At 41.2% G+C, this 17661-nt stretch overlaps 1 protein-coding gene across 1 annotated transcript in view; it reads left to right on the top strand.

Moving 5' to 3' along the window:
- Nucleotides 1–2110: 2110 nt before the first annotated feature.
- The window catches only part of Abca13 (ATP binding cassette subfamily A member 13), a 438342-nt gene continuing 422791 nt past the window's right edge, over nt 2111–17661 (top strand). The window contains exon 1 of the mRNA XM_028777793.1: nt 2111–2179. Coding sequence (XP_028633626.1) covers nt 2111–2179 — 69 coding nt within the window. The remainder of the gene's footprint in view (nt 2180–17661) is intronic.

Raw genomic sequence — 17661 nt, 5'->3', positions numbered from 1 at the left:
TATACGGCACATATACTAGCCTTTGCCATTTTTTTCACTTTATCACACAACATGAGTTGTAGTTGCATCATAGCATTTAAGTTATGGAATGTTGAGAAAAAAAGTAAACTCTGCCACAGCAAACTGTGTCTTGCAAAGGAACTAGTATTTTTCTAGTAATGGGCATAACAGTCTAGGCACATTACATAGAATCTTGCCTTTATTTGGAAACAATGTCTGGTTTAAAACATGGTGATATGCTATGGCTAGTTTCTATGTGTCCAACCTGATTAGATACTTGATCAGATATTATTCTGAGAGTACCTGTGAGATTGATTAGATGAGATTAACACTTCAGTAGGTTGACTGAGTGCAGCAGATTGACCGTTGGAGATGTGTTTGCCTTAACCCATCAATCAAAAAATAACTAGGAAGAAAAGTTTTCTGTCTAAAGGAATTCCTCTTGTCTGATGGCCTTTAAGCTAAGACATGAGCCTTTTTACTGATATCTGATGTGGATAGAAATATCAGTTCTTCTGGAGTTTTCTCTTCCTTTCCCCATCCTCCTCCTGCCCCTGCTCCTCCTGCTCCTTCTCCTCCGCCTGCTCCTTCTCTTCCTGCTCCTCCTCCTACTCCTCCTCCTTCCCCTGCTCCTGCTCCTTCTCATCTTTCTCCTGCTCCCCCACCCACTCTTCCTTTTGCTCCTCTTCTTCCTTTGCTTCCTCTCCCCACTTCTCCTCCCTCTGTATCTCCTCCTGCCCCTCCTTCTATTCCTACCCCTGCTCCTCCTCCTTTTCCTGTGTCTCTTCATCTTGCTAATCCTCCTGCTTTTTCCTCTGCTCCTCCTCCGTACTATTTTTCATCTTTTGTTTGTTGCTTTTTGAAACTAAGACCTACTTTGTTCAGACTGTTCTAGAACTCACAGATATTTTCCCCTTTCATTATCTCAAATACTAAGATAATAAGAAATAATGTTTTTTAGATGATTGAATAGTTCCTTTACTGATACCTCTGTCATGGCTTCCTGTTGCAAAAGCTATTTATAGAACAGCCAGAGCTTGTGAAAACTGCTTTATGAAATGGAAGGCCACAGTATCTTGTTGCCTGATGTCCTGGCCACAACCGGGGGGCATAGGAAGTGAGGAGGGCCTGGCCTCTCTGACAATGGTGCAATCAATGGCTCTCAGCTGAAGAAGCACAAGTAGGTCAGCAAAGCCACATAAGCATGAAGACCTGAGTAGTTCAGCAACCCATATACAAATTTGGGCATTGTGGCACAAGCTTGTAATCCCAGCACTGGGGAGTCAGTGACCAGTGAATCCCTGAATCTTACTAGCTAGTCCACCTAGCACAATGCTAAGGAAAGGCCCTGTCTCAAGAATAAGGTGAGAAATAGTGAGAAATAGTGCACACACACACACACACACACACACACACACACACACACACACGGGGGGTGGGGAGAGAGAGAGAGAGAAAGAGAAAGAGAGAGAGAGAGAGAGAGAGAGAGAGAGAGAGAGAGAGAGCGAGAGCGCAAGGGTGCAGGGATTATATGGGATTCAGGAGTAGCTTCAGGCTTGCTGTGCTTGTACATGCCTCCTGTGATTAGTTTGCTCTTTGCTTGAGCTCTGAACCTTTCATCCTAGCCCTCCCGATAGAGAGGGGTTGACAGCAGAGAATGCAGTAGGGTACGAAAGTAAAATGAACTATAGCCAGCCAGCCCCCTAACCTTTTTCTTTCTCAAGTGTTTGCTTGGGACTACCAAAATGTAAATATCTTGGTAAATTAACCAACACAACTTACTTACATCACAGAGGTCAGTGGAAAACGTGGCTCTTGTCTCTTCTGCATGTGCCTTTGTGTGGGCTCCTTCTTTATGTCCAGGGGAGGGCAGTCTCTTAGAGCCCAACCCTCCCCAATACCACACAAGTAGTGCAAAGCTAAGGTTTCTCAGCAGAGGCAGAGCACCAGGGGACATTTGATGCCTGCCTTATTTAAGTCACAAATAATCTGTCTTGCATCACCCACTTTTGTTAGAATTAGCTAATAGGCCACATGCCTCTGCTGAAGGCTGGTATATACGCAGTGACCCTGCAAGCTGACTTCCTGAACTGAGGCAGGGAACAGCAGCATGGGGCACGCTGGGTGCCAGTTCCAAGCCCTGCTATGGAAGAACTGGCTTTGCAGACTCCGCCACCCAGTAAGTGTCCTGTATTTTCAGAGGGCTTTGGGAGGGAGGACTGGGGTAGGGATCAGTGTCTGATCTGGACTACCCTGATTCTTGGAAGGTGCAAAATCCACAGGGGACAGAGACTTCAGGGTAATTTTCTGTCAGAACTTGCCCTATGGGCCGATGTTGCTGAACTCTCATGGAAATTCTATTGCTGAATCAAATCTTATCAGAGAAGGCTAATTTAGAAATAAAGTGACAAGCAGAGCTGGAAGAATTGGTGTGTGGGGCATTTGTTATAAAAAACGGACCTGCAAACCTTCTGGCTTAAGAAGCAAGACATCAGAAATGTTTAATGCATAAACATGCATAAGCGTAATATTATGGATGCTAACTCTAAAGCCCAAGGACTAAGAACATTTTATGGGCTTCACACCTCATACCCCTGAGTATTAGTCTGTGATGTCCTCTCTTAGTCTTAATTTAAATCTCCATCCCTCCTGTCTCCAGAATGAAATTTAATTTATAGCAGCTAGGATTTCCTGAACAGATTTGAGTTGTACAAACCACACTTGTGCTAATATCTCAGTTTTAAAAAAATCTCCCAAATGTGGATTCTAGTAAAATATGGTCTTGATGAACAGCTCTTTATTCCTGATGTTCCTGAGGAATGCTCAGCAGTAGAGATGTCCCCTTAGGCAGTGGGCCTGCCTGCTGTGACAACTGAATTTCATTTGTCTTACGCCCTCAGCAGAGCAGATTTCCACTCTTCTCATGATAAAGCAAATTTTTAAAGAAACAGCTCTCTGTCCTGAGTTTTGAGGATCAGAAGAATATAGTTGGGAATTTGATTGTACAAAGGTTTTAATATTAGAGATGAGCAAGTGAGACACACAGGCTTCGGATGAACTATGAACGTCTTCTCTGTAATATGGTTTTTCTTTTATGAACAGTGGGTTTCATTAACAGCTAAATTTTGGAACCTATACCTATATTCCCACAAAGCGGTGTTACAGAGAAGGCCTGCTTCCCATGAACACATTGTTCTTTTCTTTTTGAGTATGTGAATTCGTTAACTTTCAATAGGCTAGAGATTAAGTGATGAGTGGTACCCAGATTCCTTTGTCCTTGCTGTTGGAGACCATCCTCAACAGAAATATTTAGATCATGCATTTATTTATTTGGTGACTGTTTATTTAAAATGGAGACCCCTGTACCTCATCCTTCACCACCTCCGTTTCCTCGCCAGTGTTTATCTTTTATAAGGATATGCTGCAGAATTACTTGTTTATTGCTCGCCTGTGGGTCCTGTGTTAGAATGTACCACCAAGGAGAGTAGAACATTTTCCCAGTTGTTTACCACATGTGCACAGCTTCTAGAGCAACACCTGCCACACAAGAGGTATCCAGAAAACCTTGGCTGAGACAGGTGTGGTGTCACATACCTGGAATTCTAGTACTTTGTAAGTAGAGGCAGGAAGGTGAAGGAGTTCAAGGCATTTTTTGCTACACAGTGAGTTCAAAGACAGTTTGAGTTATAGAAGGTGCTGGCTTCAAAAACCTGATTATGGCAATAAAAACATATCTTTAGTTGGATATATTTTTACATTATAAGAAGAAATACAGTCTACGAGGGGCCACAAGACAAGTATGAATCAGCTCCATGGGCTATAATCAGGTCTGAGAAAATAAACCAAATATGTAATTGAATATTATATGACCCCTTTTCAGGGACTACCTCCCACAGATGTCTGTGTTCAAATGGGAGATGCTAACTGCACAAAGTCACCTGTTGTGCCTCTGCTCTTCACACAGCAGAGCCTAAAGGGACACGGGAACCAATGTAGAATGTACAGCTTCTTGACATTCTTTACTATTTACTAGTTGACTCAGACAGTGGTCTTAGCTGGATTTCTTCCCTGTGAGATGGCCAGAATGGTTATGTATTTGACATGTTCACAACAGGGCTCCTCAGATAAGTGAGAACAATTCATATCACAGCACAGAATGAAAGACACTAGTGCCTTGGACATCTAGGACCTGATCTGGGGGCTCTGAGAGGAGGAGAGGCTAGGGAGAGTTCTAGGCTACCAGCTTGCAGGACCAGGGATGGGTCAGAGCAAAACCTCAGAGGCAATAGGATGGCAGCATTCACATCTCTTAATCAGCTGCAGTGGAAATATTGAGGGCAGGCCCCTCTGGGTGAGTGTCTTTAAACTGACCTAGATTTTCTAGCTTCCAGTATTCCAATGATGATCTGTAAATTCTTGTTTTTGCATTATGGAAATAGAACATCAGCACAGATAGGGACAATCAATCTAAGTGAAGAAACAACTCCAGATACATGTTTATTCAGTGTATTCAGTTTATTGTTTGTATAATAAAGGAAGCTTGTCTGTTTTACAGACACTTAAAAACCTGTTCATTTGGTTATTTTATGATCATAGATCCTTTATTTAAGGTTTTTATTTTGTTTGTTTCTTATTTTGTTTTTGTTGTTTTTCACTTTGTTTTTGGCCTCTCGATATAGTCCTGGCTGTCCTGGAACTGACTATGTAGACCAGGCTGGCCTTGAACTCACAGTGATCCACCTGCCTCTGCCTCCCAAGTGCTGAGACTAAAGATGTACACAGGTCTTTTACTTTTAAATTATGTGTATTTGTCCATGGTTATATACATATGAATGTTGGCCTGAAGAGGGTATCGGGCCTTCTGGGGTTAGCATTACTGACAGTTGTGAGCCAAAGTTTGGATTTGGGAACTAAATTTGGGTTCTCTGGCAGAGCAATATAGACCTTAAGTGGCTGAATCATCTCTCTAGCCCCAGTGTTCCTTAAAAAAGCATTTTGTTAGGATATTTCAGAAAAAAAAACCCCAAGGTGATGGATAAATAACGTTCATCTTCATCGATGGCTAAGATTCTACTACTCTTGAATAACTGTTTATCAGAAGTCTAATTTTATGTTTAAAGCCATTCATTCTATTATTCTTGAGTTTTCATTTATTGTACAAGCATAAGAACAAGGAACAGTTTTAAATCCCATGCAATTCCATTGTGATGATTCATATGCTTGCTTCCATGACATATATAATATATGTATTTGCTTGTTAATGTCATAGACTTTCCTTTTCCTGCTAAGCAGTGAAGCCTAACATTTTAAAAGCTGATGTATGGTCTTCCTATCCAATGGCTTTATTGCATAATAGTTCATCATTGAATTCACATAATGTATTTGACTATTTCCTTGATGCATGAAGGTACATTTTTGCATGTATGGTGTGGGTATGTGTTTGTATCTATTTGTGATATGTGTATGTGTGTGTGTGAGTGAGAGTGTGTTTGCCAGAGACTGACATCAGTGTATTTGTATTGTTCCCCACCTTAGGTTTTGAGTCAGTCTCAAACCCGGAGCTCATTGATTCAATGAGACTAGCTGCCCATCAGGCTCCAGGGAGCCTCCCGTTTGGACTTGTGTTAGGATCACAGGTGTCAGCCACCATGCAGCTTTTTTCTTCTTTATTAAGTGGATGCCGGGGATCCAGACTCAGGTTTTAATCTTTGTACAGAAAACACATTACCAACTGATTTATCTCTTCAGTCCCAGGTTTGTTTTGGAAATGTTGTTCTTTGATTAGCTTCCTGGAGCAGACTTCCTAGACCTGCTGATTCCGAGCATGTTGATGGAAATGGAACGCTATCCTCAGGAGTGTCCATAGATTGTGACCAAGCTCATCAGCACTATTATATCCAGGATCTATGAGCCAGGGCTCTATGCAGGAAGTTATATATTTGTATTTTATTTGTCTTTAACTGTACACCAACTAAACCCATTACTTATTACTATAAAAATGAAATAAGTATACTGTTAGCCAAGTGGGGTGGTGGTTAATCATGATTGTCAACTTGGTACGATTTAGAATCACCATGGAATCAAACCCTTGGGCATACTTGTGAGAGGTAATCTAGATTAAGGTAACTAAAGTTGAAAGACTAATCCTAAATGTGTGGCTCCAGAGACTGGGGTCTTGGACTAAATAAGGAGAAATTAAGAAATGGGTATAAGCATTCATCACTCTCTACTTCCTGACTTGGTTCCAATGTGGTTGAATGCCTCCTGTTCCTTCTCTACCTTCTCTGGCACGGTGGTCTGTGTCTCCCCTGAACTGTAAGCTAAAGTAAATGCTTTTTAAAATTTCTTTTGTCAAGTATTTTGTCATAGCAATGAAGCAAGTAACTAATTCACCAAGTGTTGCTTCTTGGTAGTGTCATAATTCTTCCTCCTCTTCTTCTTTCTCTTCCTCTCCCTCCTCTCCCTCCTCTCCCTCCTCTCCTTCCTCTCTCTCCTCCTCCTCCTCCTCCTCCTCCTCCTCCTCCTCCTTTTCCTCCTCCTCCTCCTCCTCCTCTTCCTCCTCCTCTTCCTTTTTTTCTTCTTTTAATATCATATGCTTTGATGAGGGTGTGTTGAGCCCACCCTGTTTACTGTGGATGACAATGCTGTCCAACCTGACTCTTGATCTTTTTGAGGGTTACTGTTGTCAGATCTCATGCATCTTGATTCCTATTTTCAATGGTGACTGCTAACCTCTCTCCTTTTGCCCCCAACTGGAGGAGATTCCCCATCATTTATCAGCTATTGAAAGCTAACATAGCTCTTTGAGTTTGGACAGTCTTTTTGAAGACGTTGGTTAGTAGTTAGAATTGAAGTACCATGTGGTATACATGGACAGCACATTGGGATTTGAATGTTCTGAAAAATCTCAGGGGGAAGAGGCTTGGTCCATAGGAGGGGCTATGGGACTTTATGGCAGTTTTAAGTGATGGAGGCTATGGAAAGTTATTAGGTCATTGCAGGCATGCTGTTGAAGGGGATTGTGAGACCCTGATCTTTTATTCTCCTTCTTTGCTTCCTGGCTTATGATTTTATGAATGGTTTTTATCCACAACAAATTTCTTCCATGATGTATGGTGTCACCACAGGCCTGAAACAACAGGGCCAACTGATCATAGACCAAAAACTCTATGACTGTGAGCCAAATTAACTTTTCCCTTTGTAACATGAGTATAGCAGTTACTTTGTTATTCTAGCAGAGAGATGACTAATACAGGAATTCTGGTTCTAAATAGAGTTAATTCTCAACTACAGGCTGTAAAGGGCAAAGCTATATTGGAAATGTCCTTTGCTCTGTACTCTTCAATACAGAAACCCATGACACATATTCTAGACTACAGACCCCTCTTACATGTAAGTCTCAGTGTTGACACATATTCTAGACTCCAGACCCCTCTTACATGTAAGTCTCAGTGTTGTTGGCTTAAAAGGCCATAGTGATACCATAAATACTTTGTCATATACAGACAGAGTTATGGTGCCTTTTCCATGTTCCTTTCTCAGGCATGGCTTGGAAGAAGTCCATGAGGATGTCAGAGTGCCAGTATAGTAGCTTCTATGTTCAACACATGGTCAAGTTCAAATCTGCTTTCATTAGAGAGCTCTCAATCTGCCCAGCCCAAGCAGGTTGAATCTTAGCCCATGTCTCTAACTCAGAATCATCTACTTTCAGGTCTAGCCCACAAAACATTCTTTTAAAATGGTCTTTCTTTAATAAGGAAAGAAACACATTTTCAGGTTTCATTCCTTAAACCTCTGACATTTTATGCTTGTGTATCTGTGAGGGTTTTTTCCTTTTTGTCCTATATGTATCAAAAAGAATCTCACATTTATTCGAGATTTTTATTCACCCCTGAGTTCTATGAGCTTGACATGGTATGAAGCATAACTTTTTTCTGAAGAAAAAAAAAACCTACTGGCCTCAATTTCTGAATTTTTTTTTTTCTGAAATTGAAAACAATCACAGATACAAAGTCTGGAGGTGGAAAAGCTCGTCTTTCTTTTGGACATTATCCTAGAGGCTCATTCTATACTTTTACTATTGTTGTATGGTTAGAAGTTATAGTTCAATGGTTTCCTTCCAAATCTATTTGACTTAAGGTTCTGTTAGCAGAAACCAGGGGGTCATTGGTCAACTGTCTAAACTCTCAGGTTGATAAATAAAAATCTTGATCTTGAGAGACCACCCCTGACAAGATGCTATCATTGTATATCTTTTAAAAATTTAAAATACATTGTTAGTGGAAAGTACCTCAAAAGTTCAAATGTTCAAGCATAATATTAGCAGACCTTGGGTATGCCTCAAGTGAACTGACCTATAAGTGGCTTAAATGAATAATAGCATCTAAGGGGCACTGCTATGATATTAGTGTTGAAACCAGTATGCTCTGGATTAGGAGCACACTTGCTGCACTCTGATGCCTGGTAAGATATTTCTCATCGAGAGAGGTTTTCCAGAAGTGAGCCTCTCATCTTGGTAAGGGCAGTTAGCCTAAATCTGTGCTTGCCCACAGGGCATGTATGTGTATCGTAGCTTAGGATGCTATGGCAAAATACTACACACAAATACAATGGGAGGTTGGAGATCCAAGGATGAGGATGACAGGCTAGCCTCTCTGAAGAGTAATGCACACATGTTCTTCCCATGCCTCTTTTCATCTCTGTGTATCCAGAGTTCTCGTTCATAAGGAAAAGGCATGCCACATGGACCAGACTCATTCTACCCCAGTATAATTCTGTTCTAAAATACTATGTCCAATGATCCTGTTTCCAAGTGAATCACTGTGGAGTGCTGGGGGTTAAGGACTTAACCTAGGAGCAGCAGCGGGGAAGCGCAGTCTCAATAGTAGACTGGCTGGGGCTAGGTGTACATCTTTATTAGTACAAGTGCTGCCTCAGGAGATAAAGCTATACCCTGGGTGGTTTAGGACATTTAAATAGTACAACTTAATTCCCAGGTACCACCATTCCACATGAAGAAAGTCATTTGAGTCAAAGGAAAGATGCTTGATGTTTATAATTCAACTTTTCTCCAGGAATGGTGGCATATCCACTGCATAGTGAGTTCAAGGCCAGTGTAGAAACTTAAAATTAATAAAAAGCTCTACTTTTGGTTTTAAACTCAAATATTAACCTCCCCCAGGGACACATCCTGGGAGAAGCACATTTCAAAGAAATATTCCAAGAAGAAAGATCCAAGATAAGAGTTAATGAGCCCTTAGCACAGTAAAACCTGGGTAAACAGAAGCTACTTAAGCTGACTGTTTGTTGTAAAAGATAAGGTGCAAATTTGAGTTACTTAGGAACTGAGCCTGGGAACAGAAACTAGGCTTGAGAACAAATGTTTGAAATCTTTTTTAATATTGTCCAAGAAGCAATTAGCTGTCTTTGTGAACTCAATATATAAACCACCCTTTACCCCAATTTGGGGTTCCCTCTCTCCTGCAAGTAGAGGGGCCCTGGTGCACCAGCCACTATCAATTTTTCAATAAACCTCAAGCAAATTGCAGCAAGTCCTGTCTATGACTATCTCTGGGGCAGTGCGTCCTGTGGGTTTGGATCTTTATCATCCAACATCAGCATCAGTTGAATGAGGAGAATCTGTCTCAAAAATTCAAATAAAAACAAAGAACATTGCTTCTTTAAGAATCTGTTTAAATCTCCAGTCATCATAAAGTAAACTACAATATCCTTCCTCTCTCAGGTTTTGGGGTTTCCCAATAGACAGGGTGGCAGAGAGGTCTATTGGTTTTAATTCTTGCTAACTTCTGGCTAACAGTATGATAAGGTTTAAAGGTGAACAACCATGACCTAGAAGTCTGACTTGTAGCAGAATATCTGTGTTGTATTTGAGTGGACAGACTAGGCAGATGCTGCTGACTATCCTGGTCACTGTTAAGCCCTGAAGACTCACATGGTGGTTGTTCTCACCTTTTCATTGAAAGTTCTCAGTGTTTGGCTTTGTCCAGCTCTCAGAATCTTATCATGGAAAGACCTGGGATGTGTGTGACTTGGGTACACGACAAGTAATCTGATCTGACCCTGTTCAGATCTCTCTGATGGTTTCTCTAGCATGGTCTGGGGTTGGTATAGATGTTGATTAGATGAGGTTTGCTTAAGCTATAATAGCTATTATGTCAATGGTCAGTCCAACTTTCTAGGACATGCTTGTAATTACCAGAGTCCACACATGAGCACAGATATTCTCCAGGCTCAACCCATTCTTATGGGCCAGTCAGACAGTCATAAGTGCTAAATGGCTACCTGCTGACAGCTCTAGGATGCTTCTGCTTTGTCTCCAAGTAGCCAACCACCCTAGAATAGCTACAGATGTAGGCATTGCTGAACAGAGCAGGCTGAAAGATGAGGGGTCTCCAGATCAGTATGTTCGCCTTTGCGTTATTCTCATGGTTCCCAGTGAACCATGAGAACTATAATCATAGAGAACTTGTTCATTTTCCATAATTAAACTCGATAGATAGCCAGCTACATTAATATCTGGATGCCTTGTGATAGTCTGAAGCTCTGACTTAATTCTTTTTACACATTTGGGGCAATAATTTGGTGCCTGTGTAATAGATAAGAAGACTAAAAAGTACTTGCAAGTTTCTGCTGTGGCCTTAGGTTGTCTTCCCTGCATATACAAACACCTGTTCTTGACCCTGAGGAGGAAACTGCTGGGTCACTCTGGGGCTACTGTAGGTCATCTGTCTCAATGACTTGGGAAAAGCAGCATAGAAATCTAATTACTGAGAAGCAAACATGCTTTGTGGATTTAAAGCTCAGAGCAGGTATGCATTGAGCTTGCTTGTTTTTCTCCTATTCATAATCAAGGGATCACGGGGCCCTTTCAATTCTGATTGATCTTAATTTCCTTGTAATCCGGCTTTGTTTTCCTCCCATCTGCTTTCTCAAAGCACAGGTAAATACACAAACTAGTGGGCAGGAAAGGAAAAAAAAGTTTTAGAATGATAGTAAGGGACTGCCTGTAGGAAGAAAGGACTCAGGCAGTTTGTGTCCCCTTGTAGGTGTCCTTTGGGTCCTGTCTATGACCTGTAGGTAAGAACCTGCAGCCTTCTAAAGGAATACAAAATGGGTGCTTTTCAAATACTAGGCATTTGAATTTATTACTTCCCCATTTGATTGTTTGCCAGGGAAAAAAAAGAAATGAAACAAACACTCCACCTCTTTATGACATTCTTATTGAAGTTGTCACCAACACCTTGGGGAGAAAATGCAAAGATCACCAAAAGGCTAGGTCAGTTTTATGTAAGATGGCAGCTTCTATAAAACAAAACAAAGGCAACATGAATACATGGGATTTCCTTGCTGTAATTGTGGATTTTTGGCATGGATAGGCCCAGTTTTGTTGTTCCACTGAGAAGTGATCTCACCATTCATGATGAGATCACAGGCCGGCCACATTCATGATTCTCCAGCCTCAACAATCCTAGTGCTCCTTGGCTAAGTCTAGAGTTTGTATGGGTCTGGCTATGGATTTTCTATACCAGGCACCCAGGACTGTCTTAGGGTATGTAGCAATAGTGTCTGGTCTGAATGACTTGCTAGCATGTATTGTCCTTTAGGCTTGGGTCTGGAGCTCTGGAGACAGCTGTACCTGTATGTAGTGGTGCTCATATGTCGGGAGAGTTAGCACTCTTTAGAGATGAGAGGGAAGAGGAAAAAGGCAGTGAGCATAGTCACTGAGTTAGGGAGATGTGGCTGAGTGTGGCTCAAAGGAACTGCTGTAAAAGGTCTGAGGTAGAAGCCATGTAACGAGCAAGAAGGTGGATAAATGTAGTCAGTATAACAAAAGTTATATTTTCTTGTCCTGAGGGTCATCACAGTGTTCACACTCTAAATTTCTAATTACAGTCCTAAGTCTGTCTTCACAAGTCTGCTCACCTGTGCAACATATCTTAGTTGAAGGTTAGGTTCAGTCTCTAACAGAAGTCTCTGATTTGAGGGTCAGATCCTGGGGGAGACTCTTCCAGTCATGGGACAGATAAAGGTGGCATCTGCTCTTTAGATGTGCAGAACAGAACATTACCCTTGGTCTCTGCTTATTTGCTCAGTGGGCATTGAGGGGTTCTAGGACTGTGTCTGGTTTTCTTGAATGGGTGATATCACTGGGTTCTGGCTATCAGGTACAGCCTTGGGTGTAGTAGGGTTCCTGATTAAGTAATTTTTATATTTCTAAAAGGCTTTAAAAAAAACTATGCTTATTACAAGTCAGTTAGTGACTGGCGCTCTCTTTGAAAGTACTTCTCTCTGCTCTGGCAGCTGTTGCAGGTGCTTCGGTCACACTACTATGTCACACCATATGGCTATATGGCATCTATGTGTCCTCTCTCCAAGCTCATCATGAACCTTAACCCTGGATCCTCACAGTTCTTTTCCCATTTCACAGACTTATGAAGCTGAGGCCAGAGAGGGGGAGGCCCATCGTTGGCACAGACCAGGGGAAGTAACAGGGCCTGCATTGTGAGACCTGGGCCTACCTGCATCTGAGCTCAGGCAGGCCCTTCCTACCTCTTCTAGTGAACAGCACTGACTGAACTCTTATAGAGACTCAAGTGAGTCAAGTAGGACAGGATGCTGCCAAGCAGTCAGAGCCAGGAGACTCTTACACATACCAGGATTAAAGTTGATGGTCTCTATATAATGAGGTGTCGGGAGCTACTGGTAGCATCACCACAGCACAGCCTTCCATGCGATCTCTACCACAGCCTTGAACTCTATATTCACAGCACACATTGGCATGTACCATCAGAACTTATAAAAACGTTCTGTTGTCAAGAAGCATTCTTGTTTCTAGGGGTATCTTGATATTCTAGCATGTTCCATATATATATAAATATGTGGTTCCAGGTTCTGCCTCTCCTCCAGGGGTGTATGAAAGCTGCTGGTCCACCAGCTCAGACAGTACAGGGCAAAGTCAAGGATCGGTGGGGTCCACAGTTCTCCTCTTACCTCCAGAGTGTTAGATGCCACTGCTTGCCAGGCCAGAATGGGAAGCAGAGTCTAGGGCAAATGTTGTAGTTCCACGTCTTTCACATTCTCCCTCTCAGGGTGTCCAGATACCACTGCACACTGGGCTGAGAGGATGGAGCAGAGAGTCCAGAGTGGGAAGCATCCCAGTCTGGTTGGGAGCAAGCGTATGTGGGGGAGAAGATCTTCTCTGAGAATCCTAGTGTTACAGCTCTGTTAGGTGAAGGCCTTCTCTGATGATCTTTAATGAAGCAGCTCTCTGAGATGACCTTACTTTGTTCATATTGTAGGACTTTCAGGTCTCGGTTTGAACTTAGAATTCAGGTCTTGGTTTGAATTTAGAATTCACTGTTATACAGAGAAACTCTGTCTCGAAAAACCAGAAAAAAAAAAAAAAAGAATTCACTGCCCTGGGGTGCATTTCTGGAGGAGTACATTCCTTAGTCAGAGGACACTTGCTGGATTAATATTCAGAGGATAATATTCAGAGGAAGAAGGGAGAGGCTGATTACCATTCCTCAGACCACAGGGGAGGGAACCCATCTGTGGGTGAGAAGAGCCCAAAGTACCTAGACACATTCCAGGAATCAGGAAGCTGAGCCCTTAACATAATAAACCTGGGCAAATGGAAGATTCTCATTGTCATAATCTGAGTCACCTAGACACCGGCCTTTGTGATTTCCCTTGTGAACGCTGTATAAAAACTGTTCCCAACTTTGGCTCAGGGTTCCTCTTGTCTGTGTACAGGGGAACCCCAGTATACTGGTCCTTATTATCATCTTAATCAATAAACCTCATATTATTGCAGTGAGTTCCATCTGTGAGTATTTCTGGGGGAGTGTGTCCCCTGGTTTTGGATCTTAGAGTCCAACAGTATTTCTTTATTTGAAGTGGATTTAAATGCATGCACTTTTGGGATGAACCAAGGGTTATATAGTTTTGGGGAAGGGGTGAGAATATCTAGGGTAGGTAAAGGTCATCGGCTGAAGGCTAAAGCTACTGAGATACCTCATTTGCATGGGGAAGAATTCCAGGTGCTGTGCTACATGTCTGACTACCTGTGGCCATCTGGTTGGGGTTCTCTGGGTTACCATCTCTGAGGCAGGAGGGGAAACAGGGAGGGAGCTAGTTGTACTCCTGGTGGTCTCAAGTTTTGAGGTTTTCAGGGTTTTGACATGTTCTACTTTCATCAGTTCTGTGCTAGCTCTTCTTGTGACACAGTCCATGTTTTTCAAAGAAATATATATATTATTTTGTATATATAAAACTATATGTCAAACATACATGTATGCCATATATATTTTAAGATTATTTACTTTCAGTATTTTAATTCTAAGTTATATGTGTGTGTTTGTGTGTGTGCACATGTGAGTGTGATGCCCCCAGATGCCAGAAGAGGGCATCAGATTCCTGAAACTGATGAGTTTACAGGAGTTACAGGTGATTGTAAGCCACGTGACACAGGAGCTAAGAACCAAACTCAGGCCCTCTATAAGAGCAGTAAGTGCTTTTAGCCACTGACCCATCTCTAGTCCTTTGATATATGCCATGTCAAACATTACCTAGATGCTAGGCATGCTTTCAGTAATCTTACTGAATAGTAACAGAGATGAACCAGAAAGAAACTTGGGTTAATTTGCTGTTCTGGGTTGTGCTGCCTACTCACCTACTTCTGTCTATCAGGAAAGTACAGGTCACACGATGCCAGTCAACATGTCCAGTGTTGAATTCTTGCTGCCCTGTGTGATTTGTGCTTGATATTTATTCCATCTACGGTAGTATAATATAGTTTACTTAGTTTCCTATTTTGAGAGGTTTGTACAAAGATGGATTTTGCTCCAGATCTACGTTCATTTACATCAGAGTTCTGCCAACATCTTTTCCAGCCTGGTGGTTACATATATGTATTTTGGTATTTTTTTGTTTTTTGTTTTTTGTTTTTGTCTGTTCTTAAGTTTTGCTATCCTGATTTGTTATATCAGATTTTGGATATCACATACCACCCCTTTCTCCAGGCTCATCCTCCTATCTTTGACTGGACTCAGGTATGCTAGAAAAAGTGTGACCTACATGTAGTAGCTAACAAATCTCAACTCTGGCTACATTAATGGAGGATTTAAAAATGCTTCACTGAAAATGATGTGTCATTGATCTGCTAGTGACCTGTGATCAGTTTATCTATCTATCTATCTATCTATCTATCTATCTATCTATCTATCTATGGAACGAGAATAATATTGAATCACCTTTGGCAATATTCTAGAACTTGTTGTCTTGTTTCATAATGAGTGTGAGCCCTTAGTCACAGTAACACAGTTGTGATTTGGAGGCAGATGCCTTTCTTGTCTCTAGAACATTCTTACCAGTGAGCCTTTCCACCAAGGGTACACATTACTGCATCTTTCTGTCCTTTTTAAGTGCATGAGGGAAGAAATTATTTCTTGTTAACCTCTTTAATGCTGGAGTCTATAGTTCAATGTTTGATTGAGTCGATGCTAAGTAAATGTTCAATGACTGAATGTCATAAACCAAATGATTATTTTTCAATAGAATGCTTTTTTTTAAATGGAAGGAGAAAAATTTCAGTCATCAATTTTCCTTTTTCTCAGTGTCCAACTATCACTGAGTTTTGTAAAGGCTTTTCTTGAGGAAGCAGAGTGGGAGCTCTGAGCTCTTGGGATGTCACGGCTCCTTGCTATACAGAACCTGCTGTACAGCAGTTGAAGGTAGCATTTGGTACTGACTTTATCTTTGCTTATTTGAACTGTGTGAGAGCTAGATTGGCTTCTCTAAAGGAACAATAGCAGAGGCTGCCAAATACTTCTGGAAAAGTCCTTACTTAGAAGATGTTGACATGGGAGGCCCTAAACCACCCCAGACAGACACAATAGAACTTCATGTATACTGCACAAGTCTTTGTTTTCAAAGGCCAGGGTAACAAAGTAATTATGTGCTTTGCTTCAGTTTCTTTGACATTCTAAATTTAGGATGATTCCTCTTCCTTCAGCCAATGAGATCTTGGGACAAGCTTCTTCCCCCAAAGTGGTCTTTTTCTTTCTTTTTTTTTTTAAAGATTTATTTATTTATTTATTTATTTATTTATTTATTTATTTATTTGAGTACACTGTAACTGTCTACAGACACACCAGAAGAGGGCATCAGATCCCATTACAGATGGTTGTGAGCCACCATGTGGTTGCTGGGAATTGAACTCAGGAAGAGCAGTCAGTGCTCTTAACCCCTGAGCCATCTCTCCAGCCCCAGTCTTTTTCTTTCTTAATTCCTTGGCAATTTTGTTTTTATCCTTTGTGTTTTCCACTGTAACCCAAAGCACATGTTGCAGGAGCCTCTTGGAGGATTTAAAAATGGCTTTAGGCTCAGTCTGAGAAGGGTGGTTTGTACCAGTGAGATGGAATTGACTTGTTTACTCTGCAGGCCTAAGCTTTGTCCAGAGTCCATCAGGAGTCAGTTTAAGGACGCCAGGTAAAATAGTTGTCATGGTTTCCAAGGTGTTAGCCACCACAGTGAAGTCCATCCCACTGGACATCTTGAGGTGTATGTGCTGCTTAGAAATACTCCAGAAAAATGGGAGGAAGCCAAGGATGGGATTAGTTGTCTTCATCCCTAAGTGCTCTGAAAAACATGACTCCTTTCATTTCACAGGCATAGGTGTATGTGGAATACCTAGGGGCCCAGACATATTTCAGATTTTTCCAGATTTTGGAAGATTTTCATGTACATATAATGAAATCCTTGGGAAAAGAACTAAACCCCCCATCTAAACACAAAATTTATTTATATTTCATGGACATTTTTACATTTTCCCTGAAGGGAATTTTATACTATAATATAATAATTTTATACACAGAATAAAGTTTCATGGCATGTATTTTTTCTGCTGATTACATCATATCATTGCTGAGAATTTTATGGGCTTAGGGACATTTTGAATTTCAAGTTTTTGCATCAGAGATGTTCAGTTTGTCCACTCATTTTATCATCTATGAAGCAGGGGCTCCATCTATGTTGTTCACTGTTTCTCCGGTTTGAAAATGGTGCCTGACATGATACATGCTTTCTACTAAACAAGCAAATGAGTCTGTTAATTTTTTTAATTTTTAGTAGACTTTCTAAAGAACACAGATGGTATTTTAATAGAGCTTAATTATTTTTGTAGTTTAAGGAATATGTGTCTAAAGACACCAATCTGATACTTTCTGTTTCCTTTCACATATTTTTTTTTTCCATTTTCTCTCATTTAGTTCCATATCCTGCACGGGAGGGACTTCCCCCATATCCATCTCTCAACTTAGCTCTCAGAAAGACCAATCATATGTCACAGCTGCTTCTCCTTCTCCTCCTGCTTCTCCTTCTTTTCCTTCTCCTCCTCCTTTTTCTTTTTAATATGTCAGATTTTCAGATCTACATGGCTCTGTTCCTGTGTTATCTATGCCCCTCAAAGGGCAATTTGCCTCTTGTTAATGAACAATACATTGTTTTGATTATTATTACTCTGTACAAGGCTTTGACATGTTAGAAGACAAGTTCTTCAACCCTATAGATGTAAATGGCCTTGGATATTTTGGGTCTTTATTCTACTAAATACATCTGAGAAACAGCTCACTAAGTACG

Source organism: Grammomys surdaster, unplaced genomic scaffold (assembly GCF_004785775.1).
Source record: "Grammomys surdaster isolate TR1022 unplaced genomic scaffold, NIH_TR_1.0 67, whole genome shotgun sequence".
Lineage (NCBI taxonomy): Eukaryota > Metazoa > Chordata > Mammalia > Rodentia > Muridae > Grammomys > Grammomys surdaster.
Note: the sequence above shows the minus strand (reverse complement) of the source record. Positions and strands in the feature narration are given on the sequence as shown.